The 24,943-nt window shown below is 34.8% G+C and overlaps 1 protein-coding gene across 1 annotated transcript in view; it reads left to right on the plus strand.

Moving 5' to 3' along the window:
• lrrc7 (leucine rich repeat containing 7) overlaps nt 1-24,943 on the plus strand; it is a 67,028-nt gene that overhangs the window by 17,014 nt on the left and 25,071 nt on the right. The window contains 16 exon segments of the mRNA XM_059571087.1: nt 3,770-3,972; nt 5,425-5,542; nt 5,702-5,780; nt 6,908-6,997; nt 7,722-7,778; nt 8,329-8,392; nt 11,187-11,261; nt 11,578-11,722; nt 11,807-11,879; nt 12,970-12,987; nt 14,626-14,755; nt 15,848-15,963; nt 16,486-16,555; nt 22,571-22,670; nt 22,759-22,883; nt 23,109-23,297. Coding sequence (XP_059427070.1) covers nt 3,770-3,972; nt 5,425-5,542; nt 5,702-5,780; nt 6,908-6,997; nt 7,722-7,778; nt 8,329-8,392; nt 11,187-11,261; nt 11,578-11,722; nt 11,807-11,879; nt 12,970-12,987; nt 14,626-14,755; nt 15,848-15,963; nt 16,486-16,555; nt 22,571-22,670; nt 22,759-22,883; nt 23,109-23,297 — 1,652 coding nt within the window.

The following is a 24,943-nucleotide window of genomic DNA, read 5'->3' on the forward strand; positions in this document are numbered from 1 at the left end:
TTTTAATTTACTTTAAAATGAAATTTATTCCTGTGACATGAAAGCTACATTTTCAGGATCATTAATCCAGACTTCAGTGTCACATGATCCTTTAGAAATAATTCTAATATAACATTTCTTATTATTATCAATGTTAAAACCAGTTGTGCTGCTTAATATTTTTGTGGAAATGGGATTTTTTGAATAGACAGTTCAGAATAGCAGCATTTATTTGAAATAGAACTCTGATATAATATTATCTTTACTATAACATTTTATCAGATCCATCCTTGCTGAATAAAAGTATTATTTTATTTTAAAAATCTAACTGAACCCTTTTGAACGATCCTGTATTATTTCGTGAGATTCATTGGTTCTCAGGTCTCTATTCATTAGTTCTTTATTACGTCATGATTACTTTGCCCTTGTCACAAAGTTTCCTGCATAGAGCATTTCATATGCATGTTTTGAGTGTATTATATAATAAGAAATTTTGTTTCCAATTCAGTTCAGGCATTTGTTATGTAAACTAATTTTTATTCAGTTGCAGCAAGGCTGTAATAGCACCTTGGCCTTATCTGTTTTCAGGATCCAAAATGAGGACACAGAAAAAGGACCCATAGGAGCCGTACAAAGCTACTGTCTTATCTGAGACATTTTTATTTTCTTGTGGGTGAACATGACTTTATCTTATCAGTACTGATCATCTCCTAAAAGAAAACCTGTTATCTCGAAGCCATTGTTTAGCTATCTCACGATCCCTTCGGAAACATTGTTTTCCTGTCAGATGGTGGCTGACAGCTCTCGGCATGAGGCGGTCATTCAGATGGAAGGACGTTAGATCTTAAGCCTGTAAGGAGGCCAGATAAAGCGGATACAAGTGGTCTAAAGTGATATTGCAAGTTTTTGGAGTGGTCTCATGAAATAATAATGCCCCCTCCAGACATTTAGTCTATTTTCATCCAATTCATTCAATTCATTCATCTCTTTTTAAAGTTTTACCCCCCCCCCCCCTCCTCCAAAAAAAATTAAGGCCTAAATTTAAGATTTATGTATTTGAATTGCATATAACAATTCCATCTGTTTGGATTATAATTTTAGAAAGCTAATAAACGTAATGTGATGCATATTTGAAACAGGTAAGATTTCTGTACTCAGAAATCATGGCATATTAACTATTTGCATTTTGCATCTATTTGATTTCATTTCAATCATAAAATCATATTTTCAAAAGGCATTTATTCAAAGTGCTAAGAATTAGATAAATTAATCGGTTTATTCTGAAACAACTGAATCGAGTTAAAAAGTATGAACATGGTTAAATATGGCTAGCTGTGGAACAAGCATTATTAATTTAATTAAAATATGAAACAAAACTGAAACAAGCTATATTTATAGATGATAAATACATAAAGCAGATTATTGAGGATTAAAACACATACAGTTTATTAGTACTATTACATAAATCTAACCTGTTCTTGTTATCTTGTAAACCGTTTACATGATAATATTTGATTGCAGTGTTCAAGCAATAGCAGCCTAAAATTTCACTCTCTTACACTAATTTTAATCTCCAGAATCCTCTGTGTAGTCGTTTATCCAGAGCTGCTGCTTTTCTTTGTTGAGTGGAGGATGTTTTAATTATCAGTGGAACATTTGCATGTGTAAGAAACAAAAGCACTCTGCATTAGCACAGCTTGTCTTTCATTTCAGACATTATTCCCTAATGCACTCTCAGACATTGTTTTAGCAGCACGTTTCCATCCCTGAAGAACATTACGATGCCTGTCGTGTCTCTTCTCTCTCTCTTTGGCTTCTTGTCAGGAAAAAGGCAGCAGAGACATATCTCGTCACAGTTGATTGATATAAGTAATTTTTTGTTATACTGCTTCCTTTTTTGCTGACTGATATTTGCGATTGGCTCCTCGACGGGTTTCTCTCATGGGCGTTAAATGAGCTTTCATGATAAACTAAATCAGATAAACTGCTTTGATTTATGACACAGGTTACTGCGCACTAACACCTCTGAAGTACAGCATTGAGCCTTTATGTCATATTGTCCTTGTCTTATAGGGCAGATGTTATGTTATCAGTCACCTTATGATGCTCAGCTCATGGTTCAAATTAAGGGGATGTGGTTCATTTTATGAGGCATCTGGTTTGTGTTACCATCTCTGGCTCTTATTTAATTACACCCTTTCCAGCAGGATGAGACTTTTATTTTTTTGTGATAAATTGGTGATTCATAAATCTGTGACTGTAGTCACAAGATTCTGTCTTAGACGTTGTAGATGTGTATTGCATAGTAGGAGCTGTTTGTGCTCATAGATAGGAGTACAGGTTTGAGTCTGGCCTTTTTTCTTTTCTGCTCTAAATTAAATGAAAAAAGCCTGTAAAAGTATATCATGACACATATATGTGTGTGTGTAGTGTGTAGTATATTTATTATGTATATATAAATACACACATGCATATATATATATATATATATATTAAAGAAAAATATGTGACATTTATAATATTAAATATATTTATGTATGATATAAATTATATGAATATAAATATATACATGTAAATACATGTAAACATTTTTAAAATATATGCTGTATGTGTGTGTCTTTATTAATACATAATTATACACAATACACATATTATGTAAACAAAACGTTTTATTTTGGATGCGATTATTCACGCTTAATTGTTTGACAGCACTAATTTATATCTGCTATTTCAAATGACTTTTCAATGAATTAGTTATCTAACATATTTAACTAAAAGGTTTATAATCACTTTAAAATGAAAAACTATTATTTCAGTGGCAACTTTTACAACTTTAGATGAAAAATAGCACCAATTATCTATATACATTTATGTTGATATGAAAAGAAAGGGTGTGATAAAAGAGTCATGAAAAGAGTCAGATCCTCTGACTATGAGAACCAGACGAGTCCTCTGCTCAATCTGACTTGTGTTGCAGCCTGGAATTAAATCACACAATTCTGGTTTGATCTAGCCAGAGAATAACTGGCCTTAAAGTTATTTTTCTTTTTTCTTTTTCTCCTTTCTGTCTCCGATTGAGTTTTGGTTCCTCGGCACTGTCGCCTTTGGCTTTTCTAGTTGGGGAACTTCATTTTTGCCAATACTGTCGAATTGATAAAACAAACAATTTGAAGAGAACTGAACTGAGCTGGAGGATAACGTCACTGAATTAATGATGAATTGACTTTAACTGAAAAATGTACGGTTTACTATTGTCCTCTTGCATTATTGACACACTGTTTTCAAGTTTAACACTGTAAAGCTGCTTTGACACAATCTGTATTGTATTAAGCGCTACAGTTTATAAATAAAGATGACTTGACTTGACATGAAAGCAAAACTGGTCTGTTTATATGACCACTTGTCAAATATAGAATTTAGCAGTCAATAAAAACAAATATTTGACTGTTCAATGCCACGATTGACCAATGAGACGCAAGTATTCCAGAGAGCCATGTAATAAGTGAAGATAATCATAGCCTATTGTAAGGTTCATGGATAATAAAAAGCTCAACCTCAGCGCGAATAAAACACAAAGCTCCAGACAATTTCCTTTTGATACCAATTATAGAGACACAGTGGTATGCAGCAATTTGTTGTACAATGCTTAGCATTGTAACAATACCAGCTTCAATTATGTAGAAAGTTATTTGCAGGAATATGTGTGTGATTTAATGAATCAGCTATATGCTTATGAGAATGTGGCTTTCTGTCATAAACGAGAATATTCTTTTCTTTTCTCTTCCCACAGTGCAGTGTCTGGAGATGACTACTAAGAGGAAGTTCATCGGCCGCCTGGTGCCCTGTCGATGCTTCCGGGGGGAGGAGGAGGTCATCTCAGTGCTGGATTATTCCCACTGTAGCCTGCAGCAGGTCCCTAAGGAGATCTTCAGCTTCGAGCGCACGCTAGAAGAGCTCTACCTTGATGCCAACCAGATTGAGGAGCTGCCTAAGGTAAGTTGTCAAGTGTCAGCTTAACCATGCACAATACCTGCCTAACATAGGATACGTCAACTCCTGAACATCATCTTATACAGAAGTGCAACAGTACAGACAAATAGTGCACTAAATATGACCTTATAAAGCACTAAAAGTGTCCCGTAATTGAAGTTTATTAATATTATCATTATTTCCATTTGGTATTTCACATTGGTTAAGGTAAATCAGGCTTTGTCGAATGTATCTAGTAGTCAGAATATAACAGGACCATGGACAGCTCCCATATAATGTACAAAGCTGTATCTGAATTTGGTCTATAGCATTTGTTCTTCTGATATACTCCTTAGATAAGTGCATATGTCATAAGTATTTGCTAGCTTTAACTCTTGAGGTGCCATTCTTGTTTCATGTTTAACACTGTTCATACAGTACTTGCCTTGGGCTAGTAATTTATCTTAGGAAGTCAGATTTTCAGCAGCCATTACTCTAGTCATCCTTCAGAAATCATTCTAATATGCTCGGAAATATGTGATATTATTATCAATGTTGCAATGGTTTTGCTGCGTAATATTTTTGTAGAAAACATAATACATGTTTTAGGATTTTTTGATAAATGTTAGATAGAGTAGAATTTATTTAAAATAGAAAACATTTGCAACATTATACACATCTTTACTGTCAATTTTGAATGATTTAATGCATCCCTGCTGAATAAAGTATTAATTTCTTAAAAAAAGAAAATATATCTAATATAACTTCAACATTAATTTATATATATAACAAGCCAATGGTCTAGTTCCTGAGTACCTGGGACAAAAGAGGCTATAGAACTGAAATAATTTATTTATCAATGAATTATTTTGGATTAATCTTTTAAACATAGTTACGCATCTATTCTCTTCAGTGAATGAATTAATTGAGACTACAGGATGGTTTCAAACTGATTGTCAGCTCAAAAATATTAAACAGATTGTGTGATGGAGTTGAGATGTTTGAGTTTTGTGTATTTATTAAAGAAAATAATATCAAATGAAATGGAAGTGAGAAGTAATGTGAGGTTGTGGGAAATTTCCTTTTCTAATTTGTAAATATTTTAAGAATTTTAACATAAGTTTATAAGTTCATGAGATCGATTGTAAACATTGATTGTACGAATATATCATGGCACAAGACACTTTAAATAACTGCTTGTCCATCTGTGGGAATGTTGTCACTCTGGTTGTCCTAAGTTGCCTATAAAAATGCAGGGTAACACAGAAATAAAAGAAGAGCTAAGTGACTTTCAAAATTACAAGTGTAAAATGTGGTTTCACCTAGAATTAGATATTGTATATGTATTGTTTTTTTTTTTTCAAGACAGGATAAAACCAGAACGTGTGATCGGGTTCATCACTTTGATTCTTGGAGCCTGGGAAGTTCACCAAAAAAGAATTTCCATAAATCTCTTTATTTTTCTGTCTTTCTTAGCAACTCTTCAACTGTCAAGCACTCAAGAAGCTGAGCATGCCTGACAATGACCTCTCCAGCCTGCCAACCACCATCGCCAGCCTTGTGAATCTAAAGGAGTTAGATATTAGTAAAAATGGTACATCCTTAACTTCATTTATTCTGTATTTGCTTTTTTAAATCTATTTTTCCAAGCAATTCTTTTGTGCTGAGCATATTGGTATGATTGTATATGATTGTACTTTAATACAGTACACATCTGCCCTGTATCAACATGGTAAAACTGGCTTTATCTCAGGTATTCAAGAGTTTCCAGACAACATCAAATGCTGTAAATGTCTATCAGTTGTGGAGGCCAGTGTAAATCCTATAGCCAAGTAAGTAGAGCTGCTCACATTTCTTAATTCAGAAAGACTGAGAACCATAATGTTTGATAATTGTTGTATTATGTACATAGGTAGTTGATGAATCTGTATATATTTTATGTCAACAGACTTTAGTTAAAATTTTATGGCAACTGGCAATTTTTTTATATCACTTTAATCTCATTTCGTTTATTTAAATGGTGTTGTGGATTTTTAAAAACATGAGTACTTAATACCCCTTAAATGTGATATAATAAAAGCTGCATGTAAAATAATCATAAAAAGAATAAAACAAAAAGAATAAAAAAGCATTTTTTTTTTTTTTTTTTACTAATTTTGCCATTCTTTGTTTTGAATTTGAATTTACACTGCCTTAAAATGTAAAACGATGAAGGATTTGTTTCATACACCTACTATATCAGCTAAGGAAATAAACCAAAACTGATTTCAATCAAACACCACTTCAAATAATTGCTTTAATATGTAAATCTGTTCTCTTCTATTTCCTAAAGGGGATTTCTTATCTAAAGTAACAAAATATGAAATAGTGTATTATATCATACATGCATTTGTTGTATTTATTCTTTTCACTCTCAAATGAAGGCAATTATTTGCCTTCATAAAAAATATAAAGTGAACATAAAAGCAAAAGCTAGATGTTTTCATATTTCATATAACGTTTTTTCTCTCTCTCTTTTTTTAAATTCACAATTAAACATAGTTTTGAATTCTAAAGCACATTTGTACATTAATAATTCATAAAGTAAGTAGACATCATGCCTTAAAAACTGAACCAAACTCAGCTCAAGGAGAGATAAGACATGCATTTCTTTTTTTATCAGTGTATTCGTTTGGCCTTCAGTCTTAAGCTGAGTTTCAAATCTTTGATTCAGAGGTTTATGACAGAGGACCAAACATCCAGGATGCAGTACATGGTCTCTGTAGAGAACCCTTTTCTTCATATTATAATTAAATCAATCCTCAAGTGACTCCATTCACTGGGATGCTAACAGAGCCAGTAGAAGGGGAAGCGTAGAGGGATTACAGATGGCTCTCACCGCTCCTGAAGTACTTAATGCTTATCAAATCTTAAGGGCACTGGCCTTTGAGAGGGTCTGATCACCACTCTGTTTCTGCAGGCTCCCAGACGGCTTCACCCAGCTCCTCAACTTGACACAGCTCTTCTTAAATGACGCCTTCCTTGAATACCTACCTGCCAATTTTGGGAGGTAAGAGCTTCATCTTGGGCGTCTCTGTTCCTGCTCTACTGGGGATTGTGAAACAACTCTTTAGCACACCCGTCTGAGTTTGTCTCAGTCTTGTAGTTGTCATCGTATCGTTTTTATTTTTAGATGTTATTTTGTATCCGAGGAGCAGCATGGTGCTGATTCTGGAAGTGATTTGCCTAAAGCTTTCATGAATAAATGGGTTCTTGCAGCTCATATTAGGTTTGATGATGAATAGGTATTTCATTTGCATTGGAGAAAGGGGATTTATTATGGCAGCTGACATTGGTCAAGGGCTGTTGCATTTAGATTTGATAAAAGAATCTGGGGAATTCACTAAAAATTAATTATCATGTAACACTGTGTATGCTGTCCGTGTTGTTTTAGAGCTTGTTTCATTCACTTCAAGCTCTTTTTGAAGGTGGTAATGACACAATATAAATTGCACAATCTCCAGACAAATAGCCCGAAGTCTGGACATTTATAGCAAGAAGGGCACATTCATGCTGAAATGATTGACATTAATTTGAATACTCATGGTGCAGCGCTATTTTGGCACAAATAGTGTCTGGTTACACTGCATTGTGAAGGATTGGTAATATCTTGAGCTCAAATACCACATGCAAAAATGGCAGAACTGTCTATTGAATTCAATGTTTTTGTTTAAAAAAAAATTGTTTGAGATTTAGAATTTTTTCCAAAAATGATTTGCAACCTATTTTTTTAGATTATCTAAATTACGAATCCTGGAGCTTCGTGAGAATCATCTGAAAACTATGCCAAAGTAAGTTACTTAATTTCTTATGAATAATTATTTCAATACTGCCAACATGGGGTTAAATTAAATAAATACATGCCATGAAAATAACAAATGGTGTAGGACAAACATTGAATGTTACATTCAAGAATTGAGTTTGTTTGTTTTATGGTTGTCCTCTTGCTTTATATTTAGTCTTGTCTTCACAAAAAGACATTTTGATTAAGTTCCTTTTTAATTTTTAAAATGTAAAGAGATGTATCTTTTGTTTTGTACACTTATAGCAGTTGAGCAAAATAGCCAATCTTGGTATTTTAATCTTACACCACTTTAAATAATTGCATTAATGTTTAAAAATCTTCTCTTCTTTTAAGAGAAGTTTAATTTAGTTTTTTATTCATTCCTCAATAATGTGATTTAGACACACGTTTATCACAAACTCAGAGTAGCAGAGTCTACAGTGTGATTTGTCACAGTGGGGAAGACCTCTGGACCCCTCTAGAGAGTGCATTTAGCAATCCCTATTGTCGACATATATTTTAAATGAGTTTGGATTTCTTTTCTTTTCATGATGCAGGTCAATTCATAGGCTGTCACAACTGGAGCGGTTAGACTTGGGAAGCAATGAATTCTCTGAACTGGTAAGAAAGATGTTCTCTTTTTAAACACTTTTATCAATGGGACAGCTGTTACCTCACTCAGTCTTTATCCAGCATGGATTTTGGCTTAGGGGGGATAGAGGAGGGGGGTACGGGAAGCTGTTGCCTCTTTTCAGATCTCTAGTGCTGCACTGCATTTTGGTTGCATCATACGCTGATCCATTATTCATGAGTTGATTCAAACATGCAGTGCTTGCCATGACAGAACGTTCACCACTGAGCTGCATTTAATTGGCTCACCCAAGCTGGAGTAAACAATGGCAAGGAATTTATCATATGTGTCCCATATAGCCCCACTCACAGCATTCCTATAGCTGTTTCCTGCAGTGCTTAATGTTGGCGTTGTTGCATTTATTTATTTGAGTATAAATCAATGAACAGGTCCATGAGCAGACAAGTTACTGTGTCTAGAGGAACTGTGGAAGTTGAACACAAAAGTAGCTATTAATAGCAATTTTTTTTTAAGTAATTGACTTTGCTCTGTGATAGCTTAACTAGGAGCTGTTGGTTGTTTTTAAAGCTGGTCAATTCTAATGACCATGAAACATGTTGAAAGAATGGCTGGGAAAACATTTAAGTTAGGGCTGGGTGATAAAAAATTAATCCACAATATTAATAATAAAAGCAATTTCAAAATTTAATTTGATAAAAGCTATTGTCAAATACACACTGAATATCAAATGTCTTAAATTGGCTAAATAAAATTTAAAAAGGAATTTATGACAATATATATATATATATATATATATATATATATATATATATATATATATATATTTATTTTTTTTATTTTTTGCAAGGATTATCATGCAAAGATATTTTTCACTCATTTTAATTCATAACATATACTATAAGATGTGGTTGTGCAGCAAAAAAAAAAAGTTATTTATTTGTTAATTTCTTAAGTTGACCAACCATTTTTGATGATTAATTTGTCATGAATCATAAAATTAAAAGTTTAAATTAAAGGATAGTGCACTCTGTAGTTTTATTAACTTCATTGAGTACTATTGAACATGTGAAATGAATTTCATGGAATATCATGGTAAATTAATATTATATTATTTGGAATTTTAATATTTTTTGTCCATGTCACCCAGCACTATTTTAAGCTTCCAGTTACCAAGGTGGAGCTTGTAGAGTTGTGGAATTACTTTTAAAATTTGCATCAGTGTCATACACACGTTTGAACTATCCATGGCACTTTGTCCTTGGGTGATGAAAAAAGGCATGCGCGCACTAATGCTTCCAAAGGGAACAGATGGTTTGGCATTGCAATAAACGTACTTTACTGCTCAAAGCCCCCAAGTAATAAGAGAATTCCCATCAACACTTTCTGGTTCTGCTGTCTGGACTTTCAATCTCAGTGTCCCACTTCAGGATGACTTTTCAAATAACTTTTGACCTTCCCTGTTGGCAGCCCTATCAGTGCTCTTTTAATTTGAACTCAGCTCCTTATCAGTCATCTTAAATATCTCTGATAATGGTGATTTTTGGCCTGTCTTACATGAGAATTGTTGACTTTCTGTACTGCGTCTAGCGAATCTAGACATTATAAACTTTATATATTCTATGTAATCTGTGAAATTGGTATTAAATGTTTCATTCCATGTTCTAAATGTATAAAAAATAATAAAATAAAAACTGCTCATATAATATATAGTTTAACCTTCTCTGGTTGATGATCAACATTATCTGGAGGTTAAACATCTCTTTAATGAGGAAAACAACAGGACATTATCAAGCAATAATCCACAACTGAAATGTAACTGAGCAGTTTCCTCAAGCATTTTTGGATGCATTGCATCATGTCAGGAAAATCATGGCATAGCAGTTGCACAGCCTAAAAACAATCATTAGTTTAATTGATCATTGCTCTGTTGGTGTCATGTTCTTTTAGGCAGATATTTCTCTGTAAAAGAACACATTCCCCAAACAATGAGTCTTGAGAATGGAACATTGATGGCAGGAGGCATTTGTCAGGATATCTGACTCTTGCTGTGATGTTGGCAGATGTTGGCTGGTGTGGTGCCATGAACGCAGATAGTTTCTTAATAGAAGGCCTTGCTGAGGGGATCATGAAGGGACAGATGCTGGTGCTCAAAGGGAGAGAAAAGCATGAGAGCAGTCATTAAGAACTGACTGAGTCTGCATCGCATAGGGGATTTGGGTCTGTTGAAACTCAATTTAAAACAATAATTTGTTTTTGAAGTCTCTGGAATGTTGTCAAGAGCATGCTTTTATTATATAAGAATTGGTTATTGGTTTCATCACGCTGTAACGTTTGTGCTGACTTTAAATGATTCAAAGGATGTGCATTAAAGTGGTTTGATTTAATATTCGATACCCACTTTAAGGTGTTTTTCCAAAATTAAAATAGGCTCCAAAATATCCTTTTTACTGTTATGTTTTATCTTAGATAATGTAGAAAATCAAATCAAGCTTTAACAGACAATTTACAATACATTTATTACCACACACAGTCTCTGTTTAGTAGTTTTTTAAAGACCCAGAACCATGAAAATCTGAGCTTACAGTTTGAGGCCTTTATTTAAAATAAGAAGAATGCATTAAAAATTTTACAATATACTGTATGTATGTATTTTATTTTATTTTATTTTATTTTATTTTTTGCCAAGGGAAGTATAATTGTATAATGCACTTTGAGAAGAACTATCATTATGATTCAATTAACATTCATAAATTGCTACTCATTTGGGATGCAAAACTGTTTATATTGTTCTTTTGTTGGTTATGACCCTCTTTAATGTTACAGCCAGAAGTGCTGGAGCAGATCCATAGTTTAAAGGAGCTGTGGTTAGACAACAATTCATTACAAACCATACCAGGGGTAAGCAATTTAAAAAGTAAAAAATAATTCCAGCGTTAGCATCTATTGCATGTACTAAATATGAGCATACTTTGTCAGCCCTGTTATAGATTTCATTCATAAAGAATACCAGTAAGGCTTTAAAGTATGAAAGATTTTGTTATTAAATCACTCTCAAGTCATTCTGCCATATAATATGGTGTTAGAAATACTTGAGTGCAAGTAAATTAGATAATTTGACAACAAGCCATTTTAGTATGCTAGTACTAGACTATAATATATGTATAAAGCATAATATATGATTTCTTTCATTTATCTCTCTTGTCATCTGCTGAAGTCTATTGGGAAACTGAGGCAGCTGCGATATCTAGACTTGGCTAAGAACAGGATTGAGAGTCTAGATGCAGATATCTCCGGCTGCGAGTCCTTAGAGGATCTACTCCTCTCTTCCAACATGCTGCAACAGTTACCTGATACAATAGGTGAAGTTCCACTTCTTACTCTTTTGAAATATTTGGGTTTTGTATTCTTGGTTTGTCTTTACAATACCAAAACATCTTTCACAGGAAAGTTGAAAAAGCTGACAACATTAAAAGTTGATGACAACCAGCTCACCTCCCTGCCTAACACCATTGGAAGGTTAGTAACTCACTTACGACTCATCCAGCTGTGTAAAGGAAAAATGACAAAGGCAGAAAATAACTTTAAGATGTCTTAGGTCATAATCCCTGAACATTGCTCTATGCACAGGTTTTCCCCCCCAAAGTTTATGGAATTATGTTGTGGTTTCATAGCCATATAATAAACGTTATGCTCAGGGTGGTCAGTATAGTCTTTAATGACTTGAACCTTTGAAATTATATCGTTTTTTATGATGTTACTTGATGACATTGTACTGTAGCTTGTACTCTTAGTATTGGATTTTTCAGTGCATTGCCATCTGGGGCACGATATAACAATATGCTGTCATTCTTGCAGTTTTTCTCACCCGACTATCAACGTCAATGTGACTCTCAGCAATGTTAGCCATGTTTTTTTTTACATCTTTATTAACTGTATTTGAGGGAAACAATGTATGCAATATAAAAATCCTAAAATACTGTTACCTTTATACTATACCTAAATCAGTGCCATTTGTGTCTCTCATAAACTACTAGTCAAAAGTTTGGGGTCAGTGTGTGTGTGTGTGTGTGTGTGTGTGTGTGTGTGTGTGTGTGTGTGTGTGTGTTTTAAGGAAATAGTACTATTATTCAGCAAGGAGGCATTAAATTAAATAAAGTTAAAATCAAATTAAACTAAAAAAAACTGTCAACCCTGTAACCTTTCTGATGGCATAATAATATTGCAGCATATATGCAAATGAGTTAAATTAGTTTGAGATAAACAGTGTAATTAATTAACACTGAAAATATTACCTTATATTGTTCTGATAAAATCTTCCACAAATTAATTTTACAAATTGCAAATCAAACTGGCTAATCAGTGTGACTTTAGATTTTTAATTCAGAATTGAATGGGAAATTCAGGGACGAAGTGCATATGCCACATTTCTTAGCATCTGTTAATTAAGATGTCATATTTTCTGCAGACTGCCTTTTTCATTTGTCATAGCTGTCACCACTACCTCATTCCTGTGATACTATACTCCATGCATCTCTCTTCTTGGTTTGTCATTGCTCGGTTCTGTGTGTTGTGTTAATCAAACATGCATCTTAAATGGGCACCTCAGTGCACGTGGCAAAACCGGGTAAGTAGACCAGCGAGTGTTTGTATTCCCCACACGTCTGCCACAGCATGTTTATTTAGGCAAGGGCATACCTTTGCATCCATATCTTGCTTAAAGAGACAAAATGAAAGCCCTGCATATGGAAGGCCAGCTGGACCAGGCAGCTAAAACAAATGTTGGACTAATGACCTTACTTGGCTTGACAAATATACATTGACCTCTTTCAAATTCGAAAAAGGGGGGGAAACTAAGGAACAAAATACAGAAGGGTTGCAAGGGGGAAAAAAGGGTTTTAAATGACTAATGTGAGGTCTGTAACTAAAAGTACTGAAACTCATTTGACTCAATAAACACTGTGGCATATACCAGATCATTGTAAATGTTATAAACTAACATAAGGTTTGTTTTAAGAACCCAGTATTTCATATGATTAGTGCTTTTTACAATCACTAGAATTGTCTTGCAGTGTAGTATATTTAGTAAATTCATCATCAGTCCCTTTAACATGTCTTCATACCTTTTTTACATGGAGACAATAGTTCCACATAACTCATAATTCTCATTTCCATTAACAAAACTCATTTATTCCCTGTCTTACAATAATATGAGCAATAGACACTGATACTACTTCAATTAAATGTACTTAAGCTTTGATAGTTTGTTGACACATTGTAAACATTTGAATGGGATGTTAGAATGTAAATTGCATTTTAAAGGAATAGTTTACTTTTCATTATTTACTCACCTTTACAACCCTTATGACTTTATATTCTTCCGTGGAACACAAAAGGATAAATGTTGATGAATGTACTGGTTGCTCTTTTCCAATGAAAATGAACAGGAACTGGGCCTGACAAGCTCCAAAATAACAAAATAGCGGAATAAGCATCATTAACTGGTGTCTGTATTGCATAGTACAAGTCTCCTGAAGACATACAATTTAAGAAAAGGCTGTAAAAATAGGGTACAATGTACTGTGTTATTATGAAGAGATTTTCTGTATTGATTTATAATGGTTGTTTTACCTATACTTTAAATTATGCATTGAATTGTGTAGTGTTTTAGGTAATGTCCTAGCAGAAAATGACCAACTATTTTTTCTGTTTCTACAGATTTCTGTTTCTTTTCCTCATAATGTATGGTTCCATGTGAAAACCTATGAAAACATGTGAAATTCCCCTGGAATTATCATTACGTCTGAATGCACTACAGCAAGATTTTCTGTAAATAATCAGTTTAGGTCTGTTACTCAAACAAGGATTTTGCATGGCTTTAGAAGACTTGAAAAATAGTGCACAGGTTTTTATGAACTACATTTATGATGCTTTTTTTGGAGCTTGACAGCCTGTATCCTCATTCACTTTCATTATATAAAAAAGAAGATCATATGTGTTTGGAGCGACATAAGGGTGAGTACAAAATAAGATAACTATTCCTTTAAGACTGTGGTTAAACCTGCTATTTAACCTTAAATCTAAACTTTTCTGAAGAATTGTTCACTACAGTAGAGGCAATTATTTCTTTATCTGCTGGCCTTTAAAGAGACGTGTATGCATTTATCTTATCATCTCATGAAGTGTTTTCAATAGGCTTTCAATAGGGATTTAGCGACCCTGCATAACTGCACACTCCTCACCTGCTTTCTCTCACATCTGCCAGTTTATCACTTTTAGAGGAGTTTGACTGTAGCTGTAATGAACTGGAATGCCTGCCTCCCACCATTGGCTACCTGCACAGTCTTCGGACATTTGCGGCCGATGAGAACTTCCTGACTGAGCTGCCCAGGGAGGTGAGTATTAGTGTTATGCACTTTCTACAGTCCTAATAATGAGGGAAATCAAAGGCACATTCTCTATATATTTTACCTCTCTTTGTGCTGAAACTACAACCTACACCAGCGACATCAGTTTAGATGGTTGGCAGCTCAAAACCATTAAAAAAGAACATTTATACGTTCAGCAATAACTTTGCCAGCATAAACCAACACTTCTGAAAGTTAAGTAAAACCAGTAAACAGCGCAACTTAAATGAGTTAACTAAGTCCATTTTGGAATTTTTGATTAGTTTATTTCAACAAGGCTTAGAAATTACTTGCCGGCAAAACCACTTTTTTTTTTAGCTCACCTTCAGAACTTAGATAAATCTGGGGTCTGATAAATTTTACATTGATAATTAATACCTTCCTGACATCTTAATAGCTGTTATATTCATAAAAAATGTTTACTTGATGCATTTATTTAAATAAAAATACAGTAATTTTGTGAAATATAATTTTTTTTAAATAAAAGCTGAATTTTCAGCAGCCATTACTCCTGTCTTTAGTGTCACATGATTCCTCAAAAATCATTCTAATATACTCATTTCAAGAAACATTTCTTATAGTTTTCAGTGTTGACAAAAAATGTGTGCTATTTAATTGCTTAGTGTGGAAACCATGATGCATCTTTTTTTTCAGGATTCCGTGACAGAAAAACTGCATTTATTTTAAATAAAAAATATATTTTCTAACATAAATGTTTTTACTCACTTTTGATCAATGCTGGGAAACAAAGTACAGTGTAATAATAGTGTTTGCTGTGCAACATTCAAAGCTATATTAAACTTGCAGATAAATCTTAAATTAAATATAATACAGTCTATACATTTTTGACTACTACATTTTGAGATCCACTAATGTGGCTAAAATCAGGACAGCTTAAATCATGTTAAAACCAAAATGTTAAACCATGCATGGTAATGTCCTGTTGACCTTCACTCGCCACTCGCTGTATTGACAGAATACAAGAGTCATTTTACCTGAGAGAAAGATGCTGATATTTAACAAAAAAAGCTGACAGAATTGCACTTCACCAGAGCTATCATATCCTGTTCTATGTTGCAGATTGGAAACTGCAGGAATGTTACGGTCATGTCCTTGCGCTCCAATAAAATAGAGTTTCTGCCTGATGAAATTGGACAGATGACAAAGCTACGTGTTCTCAATCTAAGTGACAATAGGTAACACCTGATGTTCCTTTTTTCATTTTACAAACTGTGCACGCATTTGTCAACTTTCACACCAACACATGATAAAACATTTTTAATGAATAAAAGACATTATTTGCTTAAAGAAAATGCCTCTTCAAATCTCTTATAGATTTGATGAACAGTCTTGATTGGTTCATGTAAAGCAGTGAGGATGGTGTTGATTATTTTCCATAATGGCACAGTAATGGGGCATAAGATCAGAAAAGTGCCTGACCTTCCAACAGGGTAATTAAGAAAGCTCTTTATGAGCTGTGCGGACAGTTTTGATGCTCTGACTGTGATTATCTGGAAGTAGAGTAATTAAACTTAACTAAGACTAAACGTGGCATAGCCATTAGAGTACCTGAGTTAATGGGGTTTCTAAAGTGAACAGAATCACCACAGGTCTTCATAACATTTGAACTTCACACAGTAACTCTCGCCAACAGTCTCCTTATCTATGTTTTGCCTTTTTTGAATTCTCATGAACTAATTCTTTATGTTCTGTTTTAGGTTAAAGAATCTTCCCTTCACTTTCACTAAATTGAAGGATCTTGCTGCACTCTGGTTATCTGACAATCAGGTTGTTATTTGGACCTCCTTTTCAAATTGTGTACAAAGTATATTACCTTATAGTATTTGGAGCACGTTTTTAACCACATTCCATGAAAAGTTAATACAGAGTATAAAAAAAATCTGTGAAAATAAATGAATACAAAATAAAATTGCCACCTGTAGTTGCCATAAATTTACTGTAAAAAATATATAGCATCACTTAAAGTCTTAAATATTTAACTTAAAATAACAGAAGAAAATATATATTTTATATGTATATGCGTCTGTGTGTGTGTGTGTGTGTGTAGGCTATATATATATATATATATATATATATATATGTATATTAGGGCTGGGCAAGTTAACGCGTTATCGCATTAATTGATTAACGTGACAATTATTTTATCGCAAATTAAAGTTTTGTTAACTTTGTAGTTTATTATATTATTATTCACAATATATTGCTTTACAGATCTATTGCTTTTGCCGCTCAGAAATATTCACGCAATCATGCAGCACGTATCAGAAGATCACCACTCCGGCGCAGTTAGCACTCACACTCACTGATCAGTATTAGGGCTACAACAACTAATCCATAAAATTGATTATTATCGATAATGAAAATCATCGGCAACAATTCTCATTATCGATTAGTCGGGTATGCCCACAGTGCACGTACAACTGCAGCAGGTCGCATCAAATTACATCACTGAATACCGCATTTCGATGGACAAAATGAATCTACAAATATGTATGTGATCCAAAACATGATAAATCTTTATTTTAAGTTTCAAGCTGATTAATTAGTGTAATGGCTTGCCCTGTTAGGTGCTTTTACAGATATGTGTGTGCGTCCTCGGCATAAAGGTCTGCCCTGACAGTCTTCATTAAGTGTTAAATTTTTACTGAAAGAGCGGCGGGCGTGCGTGTTAAACAGATGGAACACGAAGTGGTGAGGGAGACAATATTCGGCTCAGAGACATTAATTGTGCTGAAATATCTGTTGTTAAACATTTAGATTTAGATTTAGATTTAAAAGTCAACATGCAGTGTGAGTAATTTATGAGAGTAGGAACTGTGAAGGGACAGCAGCGTGTAATTGTCTGAATATAAATATCAGACGCTTTTGCAGAATAAAGAATTGACAGTAAGAGGAGACAGACTGTGATCAAAGTGCATGTGACACATGTTCCTCCAGAACATTATTGTGATTTTATTCATCTTTATTATTTTTAGTGTTTTAATTTTTTTATCTAGAGATTTAAACTATACAGGTGCATCTCAATAAAGTAGAATGTCATGGAAAAGTTTATTTATTTCAGTAATTGTGAAACTTGTGTATTAAATAAATTCTTTGGTTCTTTTAATTGTGATGATTTTGGCTCACATTTAACAAAAACCCACCAATTCACTATCTATTCACTAACAAATTAGAATACTTCATGAGACCAATAAAAAAACATTTTTAGTGAATTGTTGGCCTTCTGGAAAGTATGTTAATTTACTGAACATGTACTCAATACTTGGTAGGGGCTCCTTTTGCTTTAAAAACTTCCTCAATTCGGTGTGGCATGGAGGTGATCAGTTTGTGGCACTGCTGAGGTGGTATGGAAGCCCAGGTTTCTTTGACAGTGGCCTTCAGCTCATCTCCATTTTTTTAGTCCCTTTTTTCTCATTTTACTCTTGACAATACCCCAAAGATTCTCTGTGGGGTTCAGGTCTGGTGAGTTTGCTGGCCAGTCAAGCACACCAACACCATGGTAATTTAACCAACTTTTGGTGCTTTTGGCAGTCTGGGCAGGTGCCAGATCCTGCTGGAAAATGAAATCAGCATCTTCAAAAAGCTGATCAGCAGAACGAAGCATGAAGTAGAGATCGACCGATATGGGTTTTTCTATAGCTGATGCCGATGCCGATGTTTAAAGGTCAGGGTCAGCCGATGGCCGATATGTGCTGCCGATTTTTAGGGCCGATATCTTGAATTAAAATAAAATAAAATTATATTAAAATAAAAAAGTATCCAAAGTTAACCAAACAAATCAATAAACTGACCAAGTATTAAATATATAAAACAGGTAATATATATGTCAATCATTTACATAAAAGTTTTAGAGCATTTATCAAGTTTTTGGAGCATAAATGTAAACTTAAATATACATTTAAATAAATACAATTTTAGAAATAGAAATAAATTAAACTGAAAAATATAAAAAAAATTATATATAAAAAATAAATAACAGTAGTGCTGCAAACACACTAGCAACCAGCAACATTTGTGTTTGGTATAAATGAAACAGAACATCTAAAGTGCATTCTAATTACAAACTTACATCGCAGTCTGTTCATTATTAAAATAAAGTACAGTCAACCAAACATTTAAAAGGTTACACTGGTCAGTTTAAACAGACCGTAGTATTAACCTCCAAATACATCTAGTCAAACCCGCGCTCGCTCGTCCTTGTCCTTTTCGGATCAGCAAAAAAAAAAAAAAAAAAAGGACAAGACAAATAAACATAAGTTTTGACTTTTTTTATTAACATTAAATTATTTAATTAAAATATATGAAATCAACTTAAAGTGCACATGGCATAATATCTTCTTTTTAACATAATAGCCGGACTTCTCATCTCCCAGTCTGCTGTGATGGTGAGCAGTTATCGTCACAGAGCTCTCCGTCCCCCTGGACGTCTACCCGTCTGTCGTGAGTGCAACAGAGGATGCTCGGGATAGTTCATCCACAACTTTTTTCTTCTCCTTTTCATAAAGATCTGGCACAATCTTTTCGCTGAAGTGGGTGCGTGACGGGATGTCATTACGTGGTTCTACGCACCGTCACGGTTTTAGACTCTAACCACTTTCCTTCATCATTATATCTGACAGGGAAGCCAAAATGCGCGGGGCGTTCAAGCTCCTCCGTTCCTCCGCTCGCACGACCACTGAGTGTGGACTGAACAGGTGCAACTTTTTTTTTTTTTTTTCATAAATCAATCCGCGGGTCACGTGTGTGCAGAACCAAAGATATTGATCTGAACGGATCAAGGATCAATGGTGATCCATTGCACCACTACTATAGTGTCATTTGAAAACATTGCAGTTGCGTTTTAAAATACAACGAGCACCACGAAACCATTTAAAGAGGCGCATTCAGCGGTCTCCTTGACGGGAAACAGTCAACAAAGTAACATGATCTAAAACGTATGGCGCGCTCTCTCTTTATTTTATCAAATGATCATAATCACATCTATTCATTTTACAGTCCTGCTACTAGCATTTTATTCATACTAAAACCCCTTTAATTCGGGTGAGAAAGTTTTTTTTCCAAGTGGCTTTTGCACATAATAATAATGCCGCTGCAGACGCATTTTGCAGCATTAAGGTTATTATTGATCGTTAATTTAAACGACGATCGATCATGGAAATTATCGAATATTGACATCCCTAAATACAAATGAGTTGGATGGAAAACTGGTTATTGTCTGCATCAAACCATGCTTCCGAACAAATGTCATTCACCGTTCTGGGCAGCTCCAGGACAGCTGTCTCTCCGAGCACGCTGCTGTATGTGAGCGGCGGAGTAACGGAGCACTCAATCACGCTGCAGTGTTTGTAAGAGCTGTCAACTTCTCCACCCCATTTACAGAGTGAGATTCTCTGACTACCTTTATCTCCCAGGACTGTTGTTGAATCTTCCAAAAGTTTTGGCTTGGTGTCCTTCACATGCGCAGCAGCACTTTCCACTGCAACAATAACACAGGGCTGCCCGCCGACGTGCCTGACTTTAAATCGGCGCTATTAAACACGGATATCGGCCGATGCCGATATATTAAAAAATGACAAAAATCGGCCCGATATATCGGCCGACCGATATATCGGTCGACCTCTAGCATGAAGTACTCCAAAATGTATTGGTAAATGTGTGCTATTAAAAAATGACAAAAATCGGCCCGATATATCGGCCGACCGATATATCGGTCGACCTCTAGCATGAAGTACTCCAAAATGTATTGGTAAATGTGTGCAGTGACTTTGGTTTTCAAAAAACACAATGGACCAACACCAGCAGATAACATTGCACCCCAAATCATCACAGACTGTGGAAACTTAACACTGGACTTCAAGCAATTTGGGCTATGAGCTTCTTCACCTTTCCTCCAGACTCTAGGACCTTGGTTTCCGAATGAAATACAAAACTTGTTATTATCATCTGAAAAGAGGACTTTGGACCACTGGGAAACAGCCCAGTTCTTCTTCTTCTTAGCCCAGGAAAGACACCTATGACGTTGTCTGTGGTTCAGGAGTGGCTTAACAAGAGGAATACGACAACTGTAGCCAAATTTCTTGACACGTCTGTATGCCTTGACCCCAGTCTCAGTCCATTCCTTGTGAAGTTCACTCAAATTCTTGAATTGATTTTGCTTGACAATCCTCATAAAGCTTCGGTTTTCTCGGTTGGTTTTGCATCTTTTTCTTCCACACTTTTTCCTTTCACTCAACTTTCTGTTAACATGCTTGGATACAGCACTCTGTGAACAGCCAGCTTATTTGCCAATGAATGTTTGTTGCTTACCCTCCTTGTGAAGGGTGTCAATGATTGTCTTCTGGACAACTGTCAGATCAGCAGTCTTCCCCATTTTCCATTTGTTGCCAATCAGCAACAATGCCAGCAAGCATGCAAGCTGTCATCAAAGGCAAAGGAGGCCATTTTTGTTATTATGTGAATAAATACTATTTAGTTGTTTCAGTTTGCTATTTGTCCAAATATTACAATAATTTTTTTTGACAGATTCCTAAAATATTTGTCTTTGGTCTAATAAATTGTTAAGCACTGTATGTTTTCATAGCATTCAGTTGGCACATTTGCTTGAAGAAAATTGGGCAGAATATGGAATAGTATGTTTTTGTCAGTAAAAAGAAAATAAAGAAAATAGGAGTTTTAATCCGATTAATAAAAAAAAAAGAACAAAATCGGCTAACTAATCTATTATCAAAATAATCGTTAGTAGTAGCCCTTATCTATATACATATATATATATATATATATATATATATATATATATATATATATATATATATATATATATATGAACCACGCTCTTGTCCACCTCTTCCAACTGAGCTAGGGACTGCTAAATGGAATGATCACAGTAGTCAAATGAACCAGGCTTTGGGGGTCAAACGCGCAACAAATAGCTTGTTTTATATTTTATTTAATTACATGGATATTTAGGCTAAAATAAATATTTTAACTGCTACTATGTATGTTTAACACTGCTGTTAAAAGCACCTTATTTGTTTAAAGTGTTTGCAAACCAAATGCTATTAAACTTTTGTTCATATAGCAGTAGGCCTACTTTTAAATGAAAAAAAGCACAATACACTACTTCTGAATGCATTATTAGTTTTGTGCATAACAATGCGATTAACTGAGATTAATCACAGACAATACTGCAATTAATCATGATTATTAAAAAAACGCCCAGCACTAATATATATATATATATATATATATATATATATATATATATATATATATGTATGATAATGGGATGACTTTTTCCACTGTTTAACTTCCAAAAAACATAATTTTGTATTCATAGAAGTATTTAACTGTAAAATTATAGTACATTAAATGTCCTGTTAGATTTATTATAGTTTTCATTGTAAATAGTAAGGTAATTTAACATTAACCAGTTAACCATTTATTACATAGCAGTTTTACCATTAAAATTACTATAGTTTCTACAATGTAAAGTTGCAGCAGTTAGGGTTTGGACAAATAAAGTACTTAATGTAATTTTAAATCTAGATTGAACTATTTCTTTACAATTACTGTAACCAAATGTCACTTGGAGTTATTTTTATGATGCAATTCTGTCACGTTCACACATTTGTAATGTTTTTTTTTTTTATGTATTCAAATACTTTAAGGGACCCACTGTACATATTATGTGTGAAATGTGGTTAAAAGTGGTCAAAATACATAGTGCAATTTAATACATTTGATTTGCTACATGTATTTACAACAATTCTTTTTGTTATTCAGTCCAAGGCCCTTATCCCCCTTCAAACAGAGGCTCACCCTGAGACCAAACAGAGAGTTCTTACCAACTACATGTTTCCTCAGCAGCCACGGCACGATGAGGGTAAGAATAATCAACCGTTTCTCTTTCCTTTGATTTTACATTTAACTGGATTTAAACTTCTGGATGGATGTGTGTTTCCCTGCTGCAGATTACCAGTCTGACAGTGACAGCTTTAATCCCACTCTTTGGGAGGAACAGAGACAGCAGAGGATGACGGTGGCATTTGAGTTTGAGGACAAGAAAGAAGAAGAGGACAACTCAGGAAAAGTGAAGGTCCCTTTAAGAATTGAAAATGTGAACCATTTTTGCCCTGTATTTACCTGGTATTAACATCCATCTCTGGTGATCTGATCACAGATGTTAATATCAGATTTAACCAGGGCCACTGCTGTATCTGGTTAGCTGGGATTTATGAAAAAAAAAAAAAGAAAACCTTTAAGCATTAGAAAAGGTCATATCTTTGCCATATGGGCTAAATCCTCTTCCCTCCATCTGCAGGTTGAGATTAATCTGAAGCGCTATCCCACCCCTTACCCAGAAGACCTAAAGAATATGGTGAAGTCAGTGCAGAACCTGGTGGGTAAAACCACTCACCCCCTCAACACTGAAAAATGTTCTTCTGGGACCAATATGGAGCTCCACAGCCAAGACAAGTATGAGCCCAAGTGGCCCATTGCTCCTAAGGAGGTAATGCTTCTTTATCTTATTTTGTCACAGTGCCTACTTGGGCTCATAGATCAATGTCTATGCAATTTGGCTACAAAGTGCTTATATATATATATATATATATATATATATATATATATATATATATATATATATATACAACCCGAATTCCGGAAAAGTTGGGACGTTTTTTAAATTTTAATAAAATGAAAACTAAAGGAATTTCAAATCACATGAGCCAATATTTTATTCACAATAGAACATAGATAACGTAGCAAATGTTTAAACTGAGAAATCTTACACTTTTATCCACTTAATTAGCTCATTTAAAATTTAATGCCTGCTACAGGTCTCAAAAAAGTTGGCACGGGGGCAACAAATGGCTAAAAAAGCAAGCAGTTTTGAAAAGATTCAGCTGGGAGAACATCTAGTGATTAATTAAGTTAATTGATATCAGGTCTGTAACATGATTAGCTATAAAAGCTTTGTCTTAGATAAGCAGAGTCTCTCAGAAGTAAAGATGGGCAGAGGCTCTCCAATCTGTGAAAGACTGCGTAAAAAAATTGTGGAAAACTTTAAAAACAATGTTCCTCAACGTCAAATTGCAAAGGCTTTGGAAATCTCATCATCTACAGTGCATAACATCATCAAAAGGTTCAGAGAAACTGGAGAAATCTCTGTGCGTAAGGGACAAGGCCGGAGACCTTTATTGGATGCCCGTGGTCTTCGGGCTCTCAGACGACACTGCATCACTCATCGGCATGATTGTGTCAATGACATTACTAAATGGGCCCAGGAATACTTTCAGAAACCACTGTCGGTAAACACAATCCGCCGTGCCATCAGCAGATGCCAACTAAAGCTCTATTATGCAAAAAGGAAGCCATATGTGAACATGGTCCAGAAGCGCCGTCGTGTCCTGTGGGCCAAGGCTCATTTAAAATGGACTATTTCAAAGTGGAATAGTGTTTTATGGTCAGACGAGTCCAAATTTGACATTCTTGTTGGAAATCACGGACGCCGTGTCCTCCGGGCTAAAGAGGAGGGAGACCTTCCAGCATGTTATCAGCGTTCAGTTCAAAAGCCAGCATCTCTGATGGTATGGGGGTGCATAAGTGCATATGGTATGGGCAGCTTGCATGTTTTGGAAGGCTCTGTGAATGCTGAAAGGTATATAAAGGTTTTAGAGCAACATATGCTTCCCTCCAAACAACATCTATTTCAGGGAAGGCCTTGTTTATTTCAGCAGGACAATGCAAAACCACATACTGCAGCTATAACAACAGCATGGCTTCGTCGTAGAAGAGTCCGGGTGCTAACCTGGCCTGCCTGCAGTCCAGATCTTTCACCTATAGAGAACATTTGGCGCATCATTAAACGAAAAATACGTCAAAGACGACCACGAACTCTTCAGCAGTTGGAAATCTATATAAGGCAAGAATGGGACCAAATTCCAACAGCAAAACTCCAGCAACTCATAGCCTCAATGCCCAGACGTCTCCAAACTGTTTTGAAAAGAAAAGGAGATGCTACACCATGGTAAACATGCCCCGTCCCAACTATTTTGAGACCTGTAGCAGAAATCAAAATTGAAATGAGCTCATTTTGTGCATAAAATTGTCAACTTTCTCATTTTAAACATTTGCTATGTTATCTATGTTCTATTG

Source organism: Carassius carassius, chromosome 17, assembly GCF_963082965.1.
Source record: "Carassius carassius chromosome 17, fCarCar2.1, whole genome shotgun sequence".
Classification (NCBI taxonomy): domain Eukaryota; kingdom Metazoa; phylum Chordata; class Actinopteri; order Cypriniformes; family Cyprinidae; genus Carassius; species Carassius carassius.